Genomic DNA, 23,467 nt, shown 5'->3' with positions numbered 1-23,467 from the left:
GTTTCTCAATAACTTTAAAGGCTTTTTAGGCTTTATTTTTATCTTTTTCATGAATGAATTTCATCATGAAAACAATTATTGAAAATACTTAAAACACTAAAGACCATAAACATAATATATTGATTTAAAATTTTCTTAAAGTAAAAAAAAGAAAAAGAGAAAATGGCTCTCATAGACATGAAGAGACAGTATTTTTAAGAGTTCGGATTGATTTTTGTAGATAAAATAGATAATTTTCTTTGAGGTTTATAATTAGATTTTTTTAAAGATTTTCTAATAAGATTTTGAGATTCCCATATTAGGTTGTTATAAATCAAAGTCTTAATTAATATACGCACACTGATTAATTTTGCCTAAAGGAGCCATCGTCTCACAAACTAAACACATTTACATATATCTATCTATTTGTGATTATGATATCCAAGAAAAATTTTTAACAACCACCAAATTGCAATACGGCAAACACGAACCTGTGCAAAAACTCTCCCACACGACTCGGATGATCGGCCGATTACTAATGAGAAGCGACGGACGAAATTATTTTCGCGCATACTGAAGAGAATCGCCATCTATTTTTCACGCATATTTGCGGTCACGCTTTAGCCCATAAGGTTGCGTATCTTCCCAAATATTCAATCAACGCTATTACTAAACACAAAATTCAATTTTTCAAAAAATCATTCTCCTATAATATTTCTCATATCTAGAAGATTAATTTTTCATTTTTCTTGTTTATAAATTGTAATTGAATGGCTAGTATTAGATATATTCTTCCATATTTAAATGTTGTATTGTTGTAATCTGTACCAAATCATCAACTACCTAGATGTAATGTAAAACGTTTTTTATGTTGTTGCTATGTAGGTAGAACAGAACCTGCATTTTTCATGCCGGAGTCTGACACATTAGCTTTTATTTAGCTCAATTATTGAATATACTTGTAAGTTTATATTCTATGTAATTTCCATGGTAACTAATAAACGTTATAATTATTATAATAGTGATGCGGACTCCATTCACTTTAATACCTCCCATAACCTACACTAGAGTCTTTCTGAAAATGGCTTCCATGTAAATATTAAACAGGAGCGGAGACAAAATGGCTACTTCTACCCTCACAGTCTGGTTCCAGTAGAGCTGTGCTATGATTATAATGTCTCTCTTGTCAATCTCGGCTGCTACTAATATCTCTAGCATCTTCTGATGCTTTACAATAGTCAATGAGATAAGTTGTTAAGCGTATACATCTGTTCACGTCCCTACATCTCTGTGTTAGCACAGAAACTTGTCACTGGTTTGTGAAAGAAGAGCTTTTTAAGTGTCCCTTTGTGTCCAGTGAGCTTTTTAAGAGTCTACTCTAAAATCATACTTTAAGGACATAGGACATCAGACTAATTATGCGGTAGTCTTGGTTTGGCTTTTTTGGAAACTCCATGAAAATAGACTTGAGCTATTCGAAAGGGTTTTTCCCTGCACTGTAAATGGTGTTAAATAATTCAACTATAAGCTTTTCTTCTAGGTTTGCAATGATTTTAAGGACCTCTGCATGTACTTTATCTGTTCCTGCAGCTGTTCTGTTTTTCTGAATATTTATTGAATGGACGACTTCGCTCTTTGTAAAAGTCGGTGCCTTCTCTCTCTCATTATCCACTCTCTGGTCTGAAGTCTCGCTGGTCATCATCGAACGGGTCCTCTAAGTAGTTCTTCCTTTTTTTTTAATTTTCCTTCGATTTCATTATTGATCTTATTATTCGCGTCTCTGAGGATTGCCACCTTCTTTTTACTTTCCACACCTGTCAGCTCTTTTACCTTTTTGTGCACGTTGAAGGAATCCTGTTTTTGCTGCAGTAACTTAATATTTCGGCATTCCTTAGACAGATACAATTGCCTTGGTTTTCTACACTTTCTCGTCACGGTCCTGTTATCCGTCATAAGTTCTAGGCTTTCCTCTGTCATCCATTTCTTTCTCTTTTTTTCCTTAAATCCAATGTCCTCTTCCCGAACTTTCACTATGATATTCTTTATTTCATCCCACGTATACTCTGTGTCTAGTTGTTCTGATGTGGCAATTTCTTCAAAGTCCCTCCTACATTTTAGGCCTACTCTTGTTTGAAATTCTATGTCGTTAAGTTTCTTCAAAACTAATTTTTATTTAACGTGTGCGTGAATGTGTTGTGTTCACTTTTGTGAAACGTTTCATTCTGGAGTTCATAACAACCGGTGATCTTCTGATCGCTACTCACATCTGTTTCGGGATATGTATGTTTTTACTGATTTAACGTACTTTCGATTTTGAGGCCAGTTATTATGTAATTTATTTGATTTCGTATTATATTATCCTGGTTATCTGCAAGTGATATTCAGGTATTTCAGCGTCTAGGATGTTGTTTAAAAAAAAATATTGGACAAGCTGATCAACTCTAGAGTTTCTCTCGACTCGTCATTGGTTGGCGTGTATTGAACGACATTCATAATACGATAAGATGAAATATGGTTTGTTTGTCTTATGGACTAAATGCTTTTTGTTTGTCTATTAGCGATGGACTTTGCATATCTAAAGCTGCATTCATAATCCATGCGCGAGCCAAGTTCGACGTCAAGTGTAAATTCGGCTTAATAACAGCCGTTCACAATAGACTTATAAATTTAAGGTCTGAACATATAGCACATGCGCTGTAGTTATTTTTTCGGTGATTCACCGATTTTGATTTTTATTATTATTTTGTTAATATATTTGTCGGGTTGTGTGTGCTTGTATTTTAATTGTATTTCTATGTAATAAAAAAAGTAATTACGTATTTAGCAGGGAGAATGTAATATTGAGTCTTTGCTCCAATGTGTTTTGAATTATAGGTCTCTGTATGATAAGGCAGATGTAGGATATAGGTCCCTCATCAATCTTAATCCTCATCAAGAAAGTAATATAGAGAAAATCAAGAAACCAAAATTAACTACCAGAAAAAAGCAAAAACTCGAAGTTTGTTCAAAAGATACAATTGAGCAATATCCTGCTAGATGTTTTAATTAACATAAAATATATTAGCAAACACAGATATCCACTACGATAAGTTTGATTATCTTGAACCAAATGCTGGTGTCTAAATGTCATAAAATTGAAAGATCTCTCAGGGAAATGAACTACTGTATTATATTTATTACGAGTATACTAAATATCCTTGATACCTTTTCTGTTTGTTATATTTTTGAATTTCATCTTCAGTCATCATCTATTCTTCGTTATAAGTATATTAAATGTTATTATGTTTTTAAGTTATTTTTGCCTAGAAAATTAAAATACTATTTTTATAAATAATAATAAAAATATAATTAAAAAAATATTTATAAATAAGACTGATCAGGACATTAGGTGGCTTTGGCACTTTCACTACATTCGTGAAAATTAATTCTTCTTTTGACAGCAAAAGTGCCAAGGTAATATCCAGCAAATATAACGCATTCATATAAGCAAGCGTCAAACTTAGTTCACTATTTACAGAACAAAACAACAGGATAATTCTTAAAATTGAATAAAAACAAACATAAAATAATACAAAGGTAATTATTACGCATGTGATAACTCGGCACGACATAAAAAGCTTGCAACTTGCACACAATTTTGTCTACTTGAGCACACATGCTAAAATTGAATTTTATTGTGAATGGTCCTATTAATTATAACCTACTTAGCATGCGTGTCCAAGTGTCACTCCACCTACGAATTGATTGTGAATGCACCTTTAGTGGTTTTCAAAGTACCTTTTAAGTAGGATATAATGAGATTTGGATCTATGTACTATATTGTATGAAAAGATAACCATTCAAGTGAATATTGTAACGCCACCTATAGTTCAAAAAATGAAATATTGGACAAATTGCGTTTTGCAAATCTGCTCCTCATTATATAATCTAGCGGATTTTACTGAGGAAAAAGAAAACTATTTAGAAAATTATTATTTCTTTTTTTAATTTTAGATTTATTTGAGACTGTGTCAAAAAAGCGTCATGCGCAATATGGTCCTATTGTAAGAAATTGGTATGGATCATTTCCTGTTGTACACATCTATAAGCCTGAACATGCACAGGTAATTAAATATAAAACATAATATCTAGTAATAATTACTGCTCTTTTATAACGCTCGTATGATTACTCTCATATTAAGTATAGTTATTTTATTATACTAATAAAATAATTCAGTATTTGAAGTGTTAAATCTAAGAAGGGAGTTTTTATTTGTTGCTAGCTGCATACACTGCCGTTGTTTATAGCCACTAACGTCTTATAAACAACTTCGGATTATAAAAGAGTAGCATCGCAAACGACAAGGCTTATCTCCCATAGCAACCGAGATATCCTACAAGTGTCATAATTTGGACAGCCTTTACAATTTACATCATATGTATGAGTACATCATGTTGGACTTCTTGATTGACTACTATAATAATAGGCAACTTATAGAAGGCACTTACTGTCAATGGTGAGCGATACAGAGCTATGATAAGAGAGTTTTTTTGGCCTGCAGTGGATGGGATCGATCTTACAAACATGTGGTTTCAGCAAGCTGGTGCGATGTGCCGTACGTCACGTGAGACACTGACATTGTTGCATGAGAAATTTGAAGGTGCCGTTATATCGCAAAATGGTGACGTTAATTGGCCGCCCAGATCCTGCGATCTAAGGCCACTGGATTTTTTCCTCTGAGGCTTTCTTAAATCGAAAGTCTATGCTGATCAACCGTAGACCATAGCCGTCCTAAAAGCCAACATAAGGCGCGTTATTACGGAAATTGACTCACTTTTATGTGACAAAAAATTGAGTTTCCAGTATTCGACAAACTAGACAAAGCCAAGGCGGAAATTTACAAAATATAGTTTTTAAAATATAAGGTTAACATATATCTACTTTTTATAATAAAGATAAAAATAGATCACTATCGTCCTCATAATTTGTTTTATTGGGTTTTAAAAATCAAGCGATTCTAATGGAAAACCCTTTATATTGAAGGGAAGGGAAGATAAAATGCAGTCTTGTCTCAACTTAGCAGCAGTCAAGAAGGTGTCAGGCCTTGTTTGATCTGTTTATTAAATTCCGACGCCTCGGTGTTCCCATCTCAGCAAGAATGTTCCAGAGCTTCGACCATTTTACTTTATCAAAAGCCTTCTTGTAGTCAACGAAGCACATAAGTCTTTAAATCCTTGGTTTTTTTAATAATTTATTGAACTCTTACGATCTGTTCGCAAGTTTCTTTCCTTGGAACAAATCAAGTATGTTTATTTAATATTTCTCTAAGGTAGAAATTTTTTAGCCTCTACTTCAGTATCCCGAGCATGATATCGCCAATTCGCCCATGTTTTTCAGTTCTTCAGTGGTAATTCCATCATAACCTGATGCTTTTTGTTGCAGTTTGATTGTGTTTTCACTGCTTGTTCCACTTTCTCCTTAAGTATTGTTGATGTGTCGAGTTCCTCGCTTAGATATCCGGGGTTATCCTTTTGTATATGATACAAAAGGTAAAAATAAATTCGAAATGTCTTCCAATACACCGATTGAAACGCCGCACATGATTTCGGCGGACTACACTAAAAATTTGATCCTCATTTTGAATAATTTCAAATGCTGCTGTTATTCGTCCAATTAAGTCTAGCTCTGATTCTACTGGAGTTTCGTAGACTTTACATGTCCCCACAAGAAAAAATCGAGCGACGTTAAATCGGACGACCTAGGAGGCCAAGAAACTGCTCCACCTCTGGCAATCCAACGGTGCCCAAACCGCTGAGCCAAATACTCGCTTACTTGTGCAGCAAAGTAAGCCGGCGCTCCATCATGCTGAAACCACATTTGCTGTCTAACGTTTAGTGGAACATTTTGAAGGAGTTCTGGAAGAACTTCCTCCAAGAAACGCAGATAAATAGATCCTGTTAACCGTTCCGGTAGAAGGTATGGCCCAATTAAATAATCATCAACAATGCCTGCTCATACGTTGACAGACCAACGATTATGAGGTTTTCTTGAAAAAATTGCATAAGGATTTTCTTCGTCCCAAACATGGCTATTCCTACTATTAAAAATACCGTCTCTTGTGAAAGAGGCTTTATCGGTCCACAAAACATAGCGTAAAAAATTTGGTTGTACAATGATGTGATCCAGAAGTCATCGATAAAATTGAACTCTAGGATGATAATCGGCTGCAGTCATACCTTGAACTTTCTGGAATTGGTAAGGATGGAGTTGTTGCTCGTGTAGTACCCACCAGACAGAAGCGTTACTCGTATTCATATTCTTAGCGACGTCACATGTGCTATTTGATGGTTCAGCGGCAACTCGCTGAAGTATCTCTTCTTCAAATTCGACCGTTCTTACGGTTCGAGCACCACCAGTATCATGCATCTTGGTCCTAAAAATGCTTGTCTCCGCAATAAACTTTTTGTATCCAGGATGCTGTCGTTCGGGATAACGTTCATGATACAACCGCGATGCTACTCGTGCATTGCAGTTTGTTGCTTCGTATGCCAAATGCATATCCGCCAATTCTTGATTGGTAAAGTTTTCCATTAGCAATAAATGTTTAAAAATTGTAAGCTATAAAATTTTTAAACATGACGTTGAGAATTGACATTGATAAGCACTGATTTTAAACAAATGTTGTTATGGTATCATGTACAAAAGGTAAAAATAAATGCAGCAGATCCCATTTAGGTAATTAATTTTTTTTTATAAATTTTAACGCGTCTTAGGGCCGTAGTGGCATAGTGACGCACTTCCGGACATAGGTTCCTATACTCAAATGGATTCTTCTGTTATTCCGAACAACCCCCAGAAGTTTGATTCCATAGTTTTGAAACACCCTGTATTTGCAATAGAATTTGTGCTATAAAAATATTATTAAATTTACATTCAATATGTGAACACTTAACGACTCATCCTTATTATAACCTTAATTAAAAGGTGAAATAAAGGCAGAAAGGAAGTAGCTCTTACCTTTCTTAGATTCTATTATTACTGCGCCCACATACCATATTGAGACAGCATGTTGAAGTGTTTCTTTTTCCCGATGGAAAGCACGATTGACTATCCTACCGACTGCACCAATTATATGTATATTTTTTGGTAAAATTATTTGTACATGTAGTCTAATTATATCGTTTAAATTAAATATATTTTTTTATATGAGAATGTTACTGCAAAATATATAATTTTCAATAGGATTATTAGTTTTTAATGTGCACAATTTTTGTAAACATTTTGCAGTTTAGCAAAATATGAAAACCTATTTTTTGTTTTTGACAATAAATTAACATAAAAAAATCAAGAAATTATTGCTTTTATTAAAAAATACTATAGCTGTGCCGACCTAATTATTTAAAAACAGTAAGGAATCAACCTCGATATTATATGAACTTTTTAGTTACAGATTACCTTGTATCTTTCAGATTCAGACATGACTTACAGGACTCTCTGTATATTAATTAAGAAAGAGAAAAAAAAAGTTTTTATAGTCAATAAATAATTATTCAAATACTTAAGAAAAGTTATTTTGATTTATATTAATGGTCCAGTTTATTCGTTTCATAGATCACTTTATTGATCTACTCAATTATTCATATTTATATTTAATATTAAAGCACTCTTTCTAGTTTTTATCATTTCTTTTTCAGGTTATTTTTAAAAGCGGCACCATTATCAATAAAGGAAACGTTTACAGGTTTCTTTTTCCATGGTTAGGACAAGGCCTTATTTCTGGAAGTGGTAAGTACATAAGCACTTTAACAAGGAGAAAAATTTAATTTGACCTAAAATAAAACAATTGCGAATAAAAAATATATTTAAAAAGGATTCTGCATAATTACCAATTACGCAATTCGAGAGCGATAGTACTTAAAATACCAGTCATATTGAAAACGGAATTGCATAATAAAATGAAATCCAATATAATTATCAACACTGATTAAAATAAACATTTAAATTTCATGAATTATTTAACTATATGTATAAATATAAAAAAAAATATTTTATCAGGTTCTACATGGAAGGCCCATCGAAAAATCATCACGCCCTCCTTCCACTTCAAAATCTTGGATAACTACGGTGAAATTTTTGCTGAAAAAAGTGAAGCTTTCGTCAAATACTTAAAAAAGTACGATGGTCAGGATTATTTTGAGGTTACGAATGTGATTGCGAAAATCGCTTTAGATATTATCTCAGGTGAGTTAATTAAAGAAGATTCAAACAGATAAAAAGTCGTATCTTACTCTTAAAATATACCGAAATACCCAAGTGCTCATTTCCGCTTGTTGCCATCTTCACGTGATTTTTATTTTAAAAATTATTGTTTTTAGAAAAATTATCTTTTCAGACGTTCACATTTTTTTGAAATCGATCCGCATATATTCGTTTATATAATAACCCAGATAAGTGAATGGTGATAACTCTTTAAATTAAAATGTTCTATGTTAACAATGCAAAAATTTTATTTAAACTTTTATATTCTCAATTGCAAATATATATTTATGTATAAAATGTCAAAAACAATCTCATGTCAAGTCTCATATAGAAATGTCACCAACTTTTCTAAAAGTCTAAAGCGACCTTAAATATTCATTATGATGTGTTTGAAATTTTTTTTAACCAATCAGTATCAACCAATTTTAACCAACCGATCTGTTAACGGCAAATAATATCAGTCACCGGCATCATCAACTGTAAAATATATATTAATTAGAAGAAGAATTTTTAGAAGGTTTTCTATGAAAAAAAATATATTGTAACGAAATTCGGGAACACACTTTTATTGTCAACGTCAAAAAAACACTAACCTAACTCGCCTTGACTGTCGTTTTGTTTCCAAGGTAAAAACTGAGTAAACAATTAAAACTGAATGAATTGTCACGAAGCGCGTCCTTTTTAAAACCCGATGGAACAGTTTCGAAATATTTAGAATTATCTTCATTGTTTTTGCCCAAGAGACCAATAATCTTAGGAGAATACTGACAGTCAAAGCAAGCAAGTATACAAATTCTAGAAAATTAGAACTACAGGAATTTGCAATAATATAACCTAAATAACCTAAATTGGGGCCAAAATAGGGCTCTCGAACAAGATGAACTACTTAAAAACTAAACACTATAGATAAAAATAATAAACCAAACGTAAGTAGAACCCTAAAGAAACCCTACGAATCAACTTTAACTACAGAATACTAATAAAATTGTACAAAAACTAGGAGAATAATTAACGTATTTACATTTTCATAATACTGCTCTCCTCTCCAGTGTGATAGTCCCGATCAAACATGGGACCACCTGAGTCATGATAGGGCGCTAGCCGGACGATGTTTACAATTTTCATCTTCGTTGTCGGATATCGCTGGATACAAAACATCACGTCGTTGATTCTGGTGACCACATTGAATGGACCTTTCCAATCCTTCTGGAGCTTTGGTGACTTACCCTTCGTCCTCCGTGGATTGTATAACCAGACTTTATCCCCAGGATTAAAACCGGTAGAATTTGCCTTTATGTCAAAACGTGATTTCATTCTGTTAATTTGTAAACCCTCTTGTAAATGGTCGACGTACTCCTCAAGGGTTTCAGACTTATGGGGTCTTCCAGTAATAATGTCCAAAGGTAAACGAAGTTCATCACCGTAGACAACTTTTGCCGGGCTTTTTCCAGTTGACTTGTAGATAGAAGAACGATATGCCAATAGAAATGGTTGTATACAGGTATTCCAGTCGGTTTGCTTAGAGTTTACCACCATCCTCAAATAGGTTTCAAATGTGCGGTTAAATCGTTCAACCATTTCATCAGACTGAGGGTGTAGTGGGGTTGTACGGGTCTTATTGATTCCCAGCAACTGGCATACTTGTTGGAATATTTGGGACACAAAGTTCCTTTCTTGGTCTGAATGTATCTCTCTGGGTACACCAAATCGACAAATCCAGTTCTGGAACAGCACTTCAGCTAATGTCGTTGCTTCTTGGTTTGGAATCGGATAAACCTTGGGCCACTTACTAAAGTAATCCATAGCAACAAGAGAATATCGGTTTCCGGAACTACTAGTAGGACAGGGTCCTGCTACGTCTATGGCAATTCATTCAAAGGGTGCACCAACAAGATACTGCATCATCTTTCCTCTTGTCCGGGTTCTTGGGCCCTTGCTTGACGAACACTGCTCACACTGTCGGCACCAGCGTTCAAAATCTTGATATCTGTTCAACCAGTAAAACCGTTCTCTAACTTTTGCCAAGGTCTTACTAACTCCAAAATGTCCTCCGCCGACACCGCCATGACCAGCTTCAAGAACTTCCGGAATCCGTTTTCGAGGAAGGACTGTCAGATATGTCTTTTCTTTTCCATCTACGCTCTCCCAGACTCTTTTTAACAATCCATCATTTATAACCAATGAATTCCATTGAGACCAATAAGCTTTTAGTTCTGGAGATTTGTCAGAAATATCTTTCCATTCTGGTTTTGAAATTTCTCGAGATTTCAGTTTGTAAATAAGACCAAATACTGGGTCATCACACTGATCTTGGATTAAACTAGCTACATCCCACTCTTTAGAACTGTGAAGGCCAATACGATTACAAGTAAATATCTCTGGATGCTGTTTTGATTCCTTTTTAAAACAATGTTGACATGTTTCAATACAGGGTCTTCTCGATAAAGCATCGGCATTTTGGTGATATTCGCCTTTCCTATTGTAAAGTCATACTCTTGTAATCGTTGAAGCCACCTTGCTATTTGTCATTCGGGGTTTTTAAACTGAAACAGCCATTTCAACAAAGCATGGTCAGTTCTAAGGATAAATCGTTGACCATACAAATATTTATGGAAATGTTCAATAGCTTTTACTGCTGCCAATAGCTCTCGTCTGGTGACACAATAGTTTCTTTCTGGTTTTGATAACGTTTTACTGAAATAAGCTATCACTTGCTCGACATCTTCATATTTTTGTGATAAAACGGCCCTAATTCCAACATTACTTGCATCGGTATCCAAAATAAAAGTTTGTCCAGGAATCGGATATGTAAAAATTGGAGATGTGCATAGTGCTCTTTTTAACCGTTAAAATGATTATTCACAATCTGTTGACCAACTAAATACCATTTTGTCCTCCGTGAGCTTATGTAGAGGCTTTGCAAGTTTAGCGAAATTTCTTAAAAATCTTCTGTAATAGGTACAAAGGCCCAGAAAGCTTCTTAACTGGTGTTTGTCAGTGGGTCGTGGCCAATTTTCGATTGCCTCTACTTTATCTGGATCAGTTTTGACACCTTTTTCTGATATTACATGGCCAAGGTATCGAACTTCTTTTTGAAAGAAGCAACATTTTTTTGGACTTAGCTTCAGGTTGGCCTCTCGCAGTTTAACAAATACCTTTTAAATATTCCTTAAATGATCTTCAAATGTTTTTCCTAGTATGATGACGTCATTCAGATAAACTAAACATGATTCCCAAGTCATTCCACGTAAAACTGTTTCCATAAATCTCTCAAAGGTAGCTGGAGCATTGCAGACTTCAAAGGGCCCTATTGTAAACTGCCAAAGTCGTGTTCCAGTCGAGATTGCGGTCTTTTCCTTATCTTCTGGGTGTATCTTTACCTGCCAGTATCCACTCTTTAAATCGAGTGTTGTGAACCATTGTGAACCTGATAGCGTGTCCAGGGTGTCATCAATTCTTGGTAGGGGATAACTGTCTTTCTTGGTAATGTCATTCAGTCGCCGATAGTCTACACAAAATCTAGTGGATCCATCGTTTTTCTTCACTAACACAACTAGAGTTGTCCAAGGACTCTGAGAAGGCTCTATCACTATTTGTGTCCTCATTTCTTGAAGCATTGAGGAAACTTTTCCTTGTTTAGCTATCGGAATTCTTCGAGCTGCTTGTTTAATCGGAGCATTGTCTCTAGTGTTAATTCGATGCTGCACCAAATCAGTTCTCCCCAGGTCATTATCGTGCAAGGAAAACACATCTTGATTTTCTTCAAGAAGACGTCGCAATTTACTACACTGGTCTATAGTTAAATTGGCAGAAGATTCTTCAAATAGGTTTTGTAAACATACAGGGAAAGGTCTGTTTGAATAACGACTTCTATCAATATATTTCATGACTTCCACTACTTCAGAGCATATGCCAATGTTCTCTCCTTGTTTCAGATGTTGATCATATCCTTTTAAATTTACCATTCGAACCAAAACAGTAGATTTATTCTGCGCAGATAACGTCTTGGCTGGAAATATTCCTTGACCATATAGTTTGTAGTTTTCCATGGTCTCAATCAAAACAGTTTCTCCCTCTTTTCCTCCAGTTGTAGCATTAACCACCACCTCTGAATTTGCTGGTATGGTAATATTCTTGAATAACTTAACGACTCTGGTATTTTTTTTATCTTCATAGGTGGTGCATAAAAATTTCTTCATTTTTCGTCGTCAATATCCGGTTATATATATCCATTTTAAACTGCTGAGCATTCTTAACATCTAATCCTAATATGACATCATCCATGATTTCTGCCACTAGTACTGGCTGCTGGAATGTTGTTAAGCCAATGGTGACTGTAGCTTCATGCAATCCAAGAATCGGGATTCTTTTTCCATTTGCAGACTCCAGAATTAAATTGGGTGGTGCTGAAAGCCTACCGGTTTAGTCTTATACGTGGGGCTTGGTAGCACCCAGCCAGCTTGAAGTTGAAGTTTTCATGATTCCTTGGATCTCTTAAAGGCTTGGGGCATTGGCGTTTAAGGTGCCCCTCCTCATTGCATTTCCAGCATTTCAATGGTCTTTTAGGTTTCCTTGCTAATAATGATTCAATCTTCTTTAGGCGGTCTTCGAGATCACTTTCCGAAGTTCTGATTTGTCTTATTCGTGTGTGCCTTCTAGTTGCTTAAAAAGCTGCCTCATACTCTAGTCCATGGGCCAAAGCTTCTGAAATACTTTTATGATGAGCCATCCTTAGAGCATGGTTAGTATCTTGATCTCGAACTCCGTCAATAAAACAATTTATAGAAGTTGGTTTTCGGAACTCTGCTGGGGCTGAAGGGTAAGCCAGATTTACTAATCGAACAACATCGGCCTCAAACTGTTGGAGTTCTTCCTCGGGTTGTTGTCTTCTAGATTTTAATTGAGCCTGGTACACTTGTTGTAGATGGGCTTCACCGTATCTCATCTCTAAGGTACGCACTTTCTTGTAATGGGAACTGAAGGAAATTAAAAAAATCTTTTATTACTATGTTTCTCAGAAGCATTTAAAATATATATACTCTTACATCAAGGAAATGTTCAGGAAAATTTTAAATCAATTGTTAAATAGAAAACGAGAGGCCAGACATTTTGTAATATGTATTTATAATAATAAATAAAGTTAAAACTTAAATACTTGAAAAGTGAAACTTCTTCATTGAAATCAACTGAATTTGATTTTATTAACGACTAAAGATTGACAATACAAAAACATAATAGTAATAAATAAAATCAGATTTTCTTACCAGCAACCTGGAATTGCTTGCTGCAAATAAATTAAAACATTTCTTCCAATATTGAAAGAGAACTTCTTAGAAAAAAAGTCTCGAATTTAAAATAACATCTTTAAAACAAATAGCAAACTCAACCATATGTCATGACATTTTAGAGCGAGTGCTACTTATCCGCAAAGGGGAATTGATTAGACCATTTTACTACGATAGTTTAACATTCATTCAATGGACTGTAGAAGATCACTTAATAATAATAATAATACGTTTATTTCCAAAATTACAAAATTTAAATACAAAATACTTATATCTCTTAATTTTCAATATAAACTGCTTCATAACGAAGTTGATTCTTCTTAGTTATTAATGATGTTGGACTTTCGGATATCACGCATATGCTTTCCACAACTTTCTATAATAGGGCCTCTAGAACCAAGGTCGCTAGAAAATTATCCGTTCTCTTTTTTTTGGTTTTGCATTGTTTAGTAATTTTTCATTATTTCTTTTATGTTCATTCTTATTAGTTTTACTTAGAATATAGTTCCGTAGACTAAATATTATTCTGTAATTGGTTTTTACTGTCGAACAATAATTAAATGAGGTTATAAGATGATACACAATATATATGTAAGAGTATGTGCCGTTCTTTAGACTTCTATAGTCGATAGCGTATAATGAATAGATTAGGCTTAAACTCATCAAAATGCAATGTTACTTCTTATTCTACCATATCAAATAAACAATACAATTTAACTATTCTATTGACTCAGTTATCTTAAATAGGCTTTTGTGCAAAGAAAAAAAAGTCAACCCTACACGCTTCTTTATTCCACGTATCGTTCAGATGGTTCAGTTTTAAGTTGGGTTGGGTCAGCTTTAGACGTCCCAGCATGCCTCTATGGATATTTTTTATTTCTATTGGTCTGTATTAATGAATATTAAGTTTGATGATAAAAATATTATTTGAAAAATACATAAAAGATGTGTATCTATTAATGCAAGCATTTAAAGCCTTTTTAATGGCTAAATTAAGCAAAAAAAGATTTGTTAAAGTTAGAAAGAATGCTTTGAATAACAATCGTTTAGTCAGACAAATATGCTTTCGTTGAACTCCTAGATTTTCTAGATTATTTTCTATGATACGTATATTCGTACATATTTCAATAATGGAAAATTTATACTATTTAGTTATAATCTATACTATCCTTTATTCAGCTTTAAGATAAATTTAATCAAGAATAAATTCCGTATATCTGTAATTTATTCTGGCTTATTATATTTATCTAAAATCCTCTTTAAAATATTACGAAAAACTCTGAAGTGTTTTTGTGATGTAATAATAACCAATTGACTTTCTATTGTGATGTCAATACAATAGTGAGGTAAGGTTTATAAGGATCTAAATTTAGAAGGCACTATGGGAGCTTATTGTATTAAAAATGCATTTTAATATTTTGCAATCTTTGTTTTTAAGTAAAATCGTTTCATTAAAATAATGCGCGGGTAGTTAATAATAACATGAATAATTTATTTTATGAGACCTTGTTTTTTGATGAGCAAAAAATTTTAAAAACAAGAGTTAATAAAAATATAACAATAATAAAATTAAAGATAATAGAATTTAGTAGGTCGTTTTTTTTTTGAAAACTATGTTGTAAAAATATTGTGTATGGTCAGCTTTAGTTAAGTAAGCATTAAAAATTGGTAGTCAAAGAAAATCTTCAAAGTCATCAAAAATTGTGAGTTTTAATTTGTGAAACTTGGCAGCCTTTATAATATGGGATCATTGAAACCGTATGTACATATTGAATTTACCCATAACTAATCTTATATTTTGGAAAATCATTATTTAAATGTACATAAAATAATATAAATAAGCTAAACGCTGAATAATCCCTGGTATTTGGCTATTGTTCTGCTGTTGGAATTGGAATTACATAGATTTATACTAGTATAGCAAACTATACACTAGTTAAATATATTGCATTATTTTTGTTGTTGTTTTTTTGGTTTTGCAAATTATGGAGAATAAGTCTCTTGTTGATTTAATACAGAGCTTAGGAAGTAGCAACGAAGAAAAAAAAATGTAGTAAGAGAGCAGAAGATTGAGATCGCCAAAGAATTAAAATTATTAAGAAAGGAGCTATTGAAGGAATTATTAAAAGTTAAAGAGGAAAACAAAACCCTTAAGGTAGAGGTCCAACAGCTTCTCGAAAAGCTGAATAAAGTTGAAAGAGATTCAAAAAGGTACAAATTGATTATTCACGGTCTTGAAGAGGGCAAGGACGAAATCGCGGACCCAGGTACTTGTTTGGATATTATTATTATTATTATTATCAGCTTTATGCTGAAGGCGATGGAGAGGCTGATTGATCGGTACCTTAAGGAAAGCATCCTGGTCAAAAAACCACTGTATGTGCACCAATACGCCTATCAGGTGGGCAAATCCACGGACCTAGCCCTACACCACCTCGTGAGAAAGGTGGAGGGTGCTCTGGCTAGTGGCAAGGCCTGTCTGGGTGCGTTTCTAGACATTGAAGGGGCGTTCAACAACACCCATTTTTCGCATTAATCTGCCAAGCACTCGAGAGCCGCGGCTCAGAACTCTGTTTGGTTAGCTGGATAGAGGCCATACTCTCGAAATGTCATGTATCTGCCCAGCTCAACAACGAGATTGTCGAAACGTCGGCGGCTAGGGGCTGCCGGCAGGGGAAGTATTGTCCCCTACCTTGTGGTGCCTTGTGGTCGACAGCCTGATAAATCTTTTAAACAATGCTGGCCTATACACACAGGCCTACACTGATGATCTGGTAATCCTTTGCCCGGGGAAAGACGCCGTCTCAATACAGGGCCCTATGATGAGAGTCCTGCGTATGGTGGACATATGGTGCCTCTCGAGGGGTCTCAGGATTAATCCCAAAAAAGCAGAGCTCCTACTATTCACGAGGAGACGTAACTTTGGCACGCCCCCTCTTATATCTCTAGGAGGCGTGCAGCTGCATTACTCCAGGACAGTTCGATTTTTGGGAATCAAGTTAGATCCCAAACTCTCCTGGTACGATCATGCAGACACCAGAATGAAGAAGGCCACCTGCGCGCTATGGGCCTGTAGGCAGGCTTTCGGCAATACCTGGGGTCTGTCTCCTAAGATCCTCCACTGGATCTACTCGCGCATTGTGAGACCTCTCCTCACATACGGGGCTATCGTTTGGTGGCCATGTACGGAGAAAGCGAAAATTCGTGCTCAACTGGACAGAGTCCAACGTCTTGCATGTCTCAACATAACGGGTTCCATGCGGACGGCGCCAACTAGAGCGCTCAAGGCTCTGCTGAGTCTTCCGCCTCTGGACCTCGTTGTGCAATTCGAGGCAATGAGGACTGCGTACAGGCTATACGTCCTCGGTGAACTACGTGCTGGTGAGACCGGTCACGCAAAAATTTGGTCACGGGCCATACAGAAATGTCTTGTTCTTCTGATGGGCAGTGACTGCATGGCTCCAGTGACTGTGGACTGTGAGGGATTCGTGACGCACATTGCAAGTGGAGAGGAGTGGCAGCATTCCAACAGACCTGCATTGCTAAATAGGGAGACCATCTGGTATACAGATGGCTCCAGAAGAAATAACACAGCTGGATTAGGGCTTTGTCGTGGGATCCCACATACCAGTAGGGCATACTCGCTGGGGGAGCACGCCACTGACTTCCAGGCCGAAGTATTCGCTGTATTAAAATGCGGACAGAAAATCCTAAGCTGCGGACACCGCAATACAGTCGTATCAATATGCTCGGACAGCATAGCTGCCATTAAGGCTATCACGGCCGCAAAGGTAAGCTCCAAGCTTGTACTAGAGTGCATAAAAGTCCTGAAAAAACTGGTGCAGGTTGGCTGCAGGGTCCAGCTCGTCTGGATACCTGGCCACGCAGGTCATGCAGGTAATGAGGAAGCGGACTCTCTTGCCAGACTGGGATCCGCGAATGAACCGATGGGGCCGGAACCCAGAGTTGGTATCGCCAAATGCGTTGCGGTCGCGTCAATGAAGGGTCTGCTGGACAAGTGGACCTACCGAAGATGGACTGAATCCCCTGGTATGAGACAGGCCAAAGCGCACATAGGTGGGCCCTCTGCCTGTCTCACCAAAAATCTACTACGCCTAAAAAGACGCGAAATTCGGCTAGTGACAGGTCTTTTAACCGGTCACTGGCACTTAAGAAGCCATCTCCATACTATTGGTATTGCGGACAACCCGGAATGCCGATGGTGCTGTGAGGAGGATGAAACCGTTAACCATGTAGTCGGGGAGTGCCCAGCACTCACGCGCGCCAGGTTCAAATACTTAAGTAACACTTTCAGTGTACCGAGTGACTTTAAGTCCTTCAAACCAGAGAGCCTTATCGGTTTCTCTAAGGCCGTTGGGCTCTGGTAAACCCCGGTGGGGCATGACGGGTCCATCAGGAGACCTATATGCACAACTGCCTTGGCAGCCCACTGTTTCGACAATTCAATTCATTCACTCATACCTAATACTATTCTTTTAAACATTAGCATCTGTCTACTAGTTAGTTACATTATGAGTGTCTTTGAAATATTCAAGCACTGAATAGTAAGGTACGAGTACATAGGAATTTTTTTAATAGTAATTTAAATTGTTTAATAGATTTTGCCTCCCTAATGCTTCTCGGCAAATGGTTAAAAAAATTTTATACCCTCATAAAAAACTGATCTCTGGACTAAAGCAGATGTTGGTACAGGAAGACGTGAATTACAATGTTGGCGAGTAACATATCTCGGATTTTGGGGACCATACTTGTGTTGATTTAGGAAAATCAGGCATGCTACTTCCTGTATGTAGAGGCAGTAGATAGTAAAAATCCTTTCTTTGATAAAGCATGGCCGGCAAAACTTTCTTACAGCACGTTTCTGAAGAACAAACAAATCTGCAGAAGGTAGTTACTAGCGTTGCCCTAAAAGTAGATGCCATACCTGAGATGAGATACAACCAGGGAAAAGTATACTGTCTTGACAAGCCACTCTAACAGCAAAACAGCCTGCAGATAATCGATTGCTGAGGGACAGTAAATGTTCCCCAAACTTAAGATCTTTGTCAATAACTAGACTCAGAAATTTATTGACACAGTACTACTGGATAGGACAGTTGGCAACAAGAATGTTATCAAGGATATGGTTATTTGTAAAACATAATAGTCTTAGTGTTTTGTGGGTTTAAAGATAGTAAATTGGCCCTAAACCACTTAAATATGAGTTTAAGTCATTATGGCTCTCCGTTGGGAGTTGATATCAAAACCATGCCAAAGAATGGTCGTGTCATTCGCAAACAATGTAAATTTCCCCTGGATACAGAGTTGAGTAAGTTCATTTATATAAAGGAGAAAGAGTATTGGTCCCAATACAGACCCCCGAGTCGACAGTTTTATATTTAGAAAACTTAAGCCTCACACACACTCTTTGACAGCAACCTTTTAGATATGAAGAGAACCAGGTTGCCCCTGAAGCCATGGTGGAAGAGCTTTCGCAGCAGAATCTCGTGATTGACACAATCGACCGCGTTTTGTGACTTTCGACAAGTCACAAAACGCGGCAGCAGAAACTCCTCCACTGTTGATCTGACAGTAAAGATCGTTCGAAAGATTGTACATTGCGTCTTGAGTGCTTTTATTCTCCCGAAAGCCATACTGAGAAGCACTAAGAATATTCTTGGATTCTGAAAAACACACCACACGACTCCTGACCATCTTTTCAATGATTTTTGAAAGTGTGGACAGGAGCGATATGAGTCTAAAGTTTGATGGTTCATCAAGACTATATGTCTTATGAACTCGGATAACCTTAGCGGATTTTAAGCAAGGCGGAAAAGTTCCCACAGCCCATGATGCATTAATAGCTTTAACAAGGACATCAAAGTTATATTTGGTCTGTTAAGAAATATTTTAGCAGCTAGGCCATCCCCTCCACCTGAGTTTTTATTTTTTATTGAAAGTAATATTTGTTTAAGCTCAGCCAGGTCTGTAGGTCTAAAGAAAAATGAACCCTGAACCCTTTTATCAGGTAAAAAATAACTAATGGGATCTGCTGATGGCGTGCCCAGATCTTTGTGAATTTTCTCAGCAATTTCGGTAAAAAAATAATAATGGCATCAAGCAAGGATGTTGGGTACAGCCTTAGAATAATTACTCTGTGCTTGTCTGATGTCGTTGACAATCCGCCAACTTTTTCTCGACCTGTTTGTAGCCTTGATTAGACGATTTGAATAAAAGGATCGTTTAGAAACTTTTATTAACCGGCGATACATGGTTCTGTACGAATTAAAATACTGATGGAAAACTGGACATTCTGTAAATTTTCTCAATATATGAAGAGAGCGGAGATTCCTACATGAAGTCTTAAGTCGCTTAGTAAACCAAGAATTATTGTTCTTTTTTGGTTTGATTTTCATTATGGGAAAAGAGTTATTAAAGAGGTGTACCAATTGCTAGGGGAAGCATGAGATTGGGTCAGGCAAATTCATTACGCCGTCCCATTTCTTTCTGCTGAAAATTCGATCATAAGAACATGGAGCAGTCTATTTGATATTTGATTGATAGTTTATTGATACTTATATTTGATTAAATAGTTTCAAACAGATAGTGATGTCGATTTCCGTCTCTTTGTCTTCGATGCCGTGCACTAATAGTTTATATTATACAGTGCTTTCATTTCAAAACGATCCACCCTTAATAACTTTCTTAAAAAAAAAAAAAAAAAAAACCACGTCAAATAAATTAGATATACAGGGGGACGTTTAATTATGCATGTACTGAAGTTCTGTCAATCACCTCCTCACCTCCAGCTAACCTCACTTTAATATGTCAAATAGGAACCCTCAACTTGTGATACATCATAGTAAGCAGCGTAAAATTCTCTATTCAACAGTACCAAAAAAAAATGAAATCGGTAAATGTGTAAGCAAATAGTTAGCAAAAATGTCTAGAAATAATGAATATTTTATTTACGCCAAACTTTGGTATTTTAAATGAATACTTTTAGTTTGGTACCTACATCATTTTAAAATTCTTACATTTTTTATAATAGATCATCAAAAAAAAATACAAGCAATTTAGAAGTTAAAATGTGTGGTAACAAACAATACATTTAGTTCAAGCACATTATTTATTTTTTTAAGTAAAGAATGTGTACCGTTATTTGCGAGAAAAAAGAGTGTCTTCAAATTTTTTGCAAAAATCTTTGCAGTCTTATAATTTTGTATGTGTATTTATTTCACTTATATTTTTTGGGAAACCTACCTAATATGTACAAAAAACACTGCAATACCTTACATTTTTAAGGCGTTTAAAAACCAGGCGATTTATTATTGTTAAAACTGTAAGTTAGACGCGTGCAATTTTTTAATTTTAGCTAAAACAGTGAGTTAATAAAATGGTGTATACGCTAGCCGAAAGAATAGAAATAATTTTCCTTTATGGAGCTCAAGATCGGTGTGCTCGCAGAACCGCGAGAGCATTTAATGAAAGGTATCAAGATAAAAAGAGACGGGTGCATTGGACACAATCGTCATTCGACATAATGGACATTCGACACAATACCCGCGAAATATTTTAAACGTTCGAGTATGATCGGTTGGGTCTTTTACACGTCAGCCAATTTTTATTCGAAATAGCTGTAGTGTTGTCATCTAACACAAAATAGGGTTAGGTATAGGCATATTATTTATATTTTGTTTACATTCGAGTCGTGCTTACAATAATTAGTTTATATTTATCGATAGTTTGCCAAAAATTATTAATTTGTGACTTGCATAGGTATGGTGATAGTGTTTATATTTACTACTTTTGACTAATAAACTTGAAAAAGTGCAATTTAGGATAATATGCTGGAGAAACTGGATGATTTTGATGAAGTCATATGCCTCCGAGGATATTTGGATTATAAACTATAGTGTGTCAGCTTAAATATAACATACTGAATAACCAAAAGGACTGTTATAGACTATACAGTTTTAAATTTACTTATACACACACTTATTACTATCAAGTAATTTGTGACTAACATTATTTCTGAATTGGTGTTGTAAAAAAGTGCAATGAGTTATTAGTTAATAATATTTATAAGTAGGAAAAGAAACAGGTTCTTAGAGAATATCAGGTTCTTAGATTGAGCCAAGTTTTCATTCATATTGTTGAGTTTTGTCAGGGCTGGAATCTATACAAATTACGGTAACAGTTTACTCTCTTATCGACTACCCATTTTCAAGATTAAAAAAAAGACAGGTACATAGGATAGTGAATGTCGTATTCATCATAATTTCATTATCGGAGACCAAAAATTTCAATTTTATTTTTTCTTAAATCGTTTAAAAAAAAGTGACTATATTAAATAATTACCCCTGGCGTAACAGTTTACTATCCTATCGAACGCCGTTTTTTTTGTACGAATTTAAAAAATTAAACAGTTACAAAAGTTAATGTATGTCGTATTTATTATAAATTCGTTGTCGGAGACTTAATCATTTGATTTTGATCAGTTTTTCTTATGAAAAATGATTATTCACCCAACAGGTCCTTTTTGCACCCAGCGCCTTTTTTTATAAAAAAAAATCACTACCAACCCAGCTCAGTCCCAACCAACCCAACCCAACCCCGATAATTCAGTGTCGCGAAAGGTTTTTTCGGTACGTATTCTGGTAAGTAATTTCCGATTTGTTGTCTCTCTCGTCTCAACATAATCGAGTATTTCCGAGTGTCGAGGTCACCCTGTTCGGGCGCTCGTGGAGTCGCTTCGGGGGAAGCTTCGGGAGTGTGTCGAATGTCCATTGTGTTATTTGCCTGTTTTCCGATAAAAACGTGAGCCATAAATACGTATTAGAATTGATACGAAAATTTGAAGAGACGGGATCGATTTGCAATGAGAAAAAATATGAAAATAGAGTTGTCGATGAAGCATGCCAAGTTGAAGTACTAGGACAATTTGCTATGGATCCAACTTTGTCTATACCAAAGGCCGCAAAACTAACAAATATTTCCACTGGTTCCGTACATAAAGTTTTATAAAAAAATAAGTTCTTTCCTTATAAAATTCATATTCTTCATGAACTCGGAGAAGATGATTTTGATAGGAGAATTCAATTTTGTGAAGTGATGTGCCAGCGAATTAACGACGATCCCCATTTATTGAAGAACATTTGCTTCAGTGACAAATCGACCTTTTTTTTAAATGGCCTGGTGAACAGACATAACTATAGATACTGGGATAATGAAAATCCGCATGTTTTTCGGGAAGGCCATACCCAATATTCTCAAAAAATTAATGTTTGGGCAGGAATTTATGGAAATTAAATAATCGGGCCATTTTTTTTGGAAGAAAATTTAACTGGCGAAATGTATTTAAAACCTTTTAGAAAATGCAATATACCCTTCCATCATCCAATCTATGGAAAATCAAATAGATCAACATGGTGCTATATTATTGAATGAAAATAATATACATTTTCAGCAGGATGGAGCTCCCGCGCACTACATTTTGGTAGTTCGAGTGTGGCTTGATGAAAATTTTCGAGAAAAGTGGATTGGCAGACGTCGTGCAATCGAATGGCCTGCGCGGTCTCCGGTCCTAACCCCACTAGACTTTTTTCTTTAGGGCTACTTAAAAAGCAAAGTTTATAAAACCCCACCTGAGAGTATTGAGAATTTAAAAAATAGAATATTTCAAGAATGCAGAGAAATTAGCGGGCAGACCCTTGCCAATGTTCGTACGGAGGATGGGGGTTCCCATTTGACATATTAAAGTGAGGTTAGCTGGAGGTGAGGAGGTGATTGACAGAACTTCAGTAAATGCATAATTAAACGTCCCCCTGTATATCTAATTTGACGTGTTTTTTTTTTTTTTTAAGAAAGGTATTAAGGGTGGATCGTTTTGAAATGAAAGCACTGTATTTTTGCTTCGCTATCTTTGATTTTTATTTTGGTTATACGAGCCCTAACAACTATA

The 23,467-nt window shown here is 35.6% G+C and overlaps 1 protein-coding gene across 2 annotated transcripts in view; it reads left to right on the top strand.

Annotated features, from left to right (window-relative positions):
* The window catches only part of LOC126735884 (cytochrome P450 4C1-like), a 70,333-nt gene that overhangs the window by 17,931 nt on the left and 28,935 nt on the right, over positions 1-23,467 (top strand). For both annotated transcript variants that reach the window (XM_050439982.1, XM_050439981.1), the window contains exons 2-4: positions 3,973-4,082; positions 7,654-7,744; positions 8,015-8,200. In XM_050439982.1, coding sequence (XP_050295939.1) covers positions 3,973-4,082; positions 7,654-7,744; positions 8,015-8,200 — 387 coding nt within the window. The remainder of the gene's footprint in view (positions 1-3,972; positions 4,083-7,653; positions 7,745-8,014; positions 8,201-23,467) is intronic.

The sequence above is a fragment of the Anthonomus grandis genome, chromosome 5 (assembly GCF_022605725.1).
Source record: "Anthonomus grandis grandis chromosome 5, icAntGran1.3, whole genome shotgun sequence".
Classification (NCBI taxonomy): Eukaryota; Metazoa; Arthropoda; class Insecta; order Coleoptera; family Curculionidae; genus Anthonomus; species Anthonomus grandis.
Note: the sequence above shows the minus strand (reverse complement) of the source record. Positions and strands in the feature narration are given on the sequence as shown.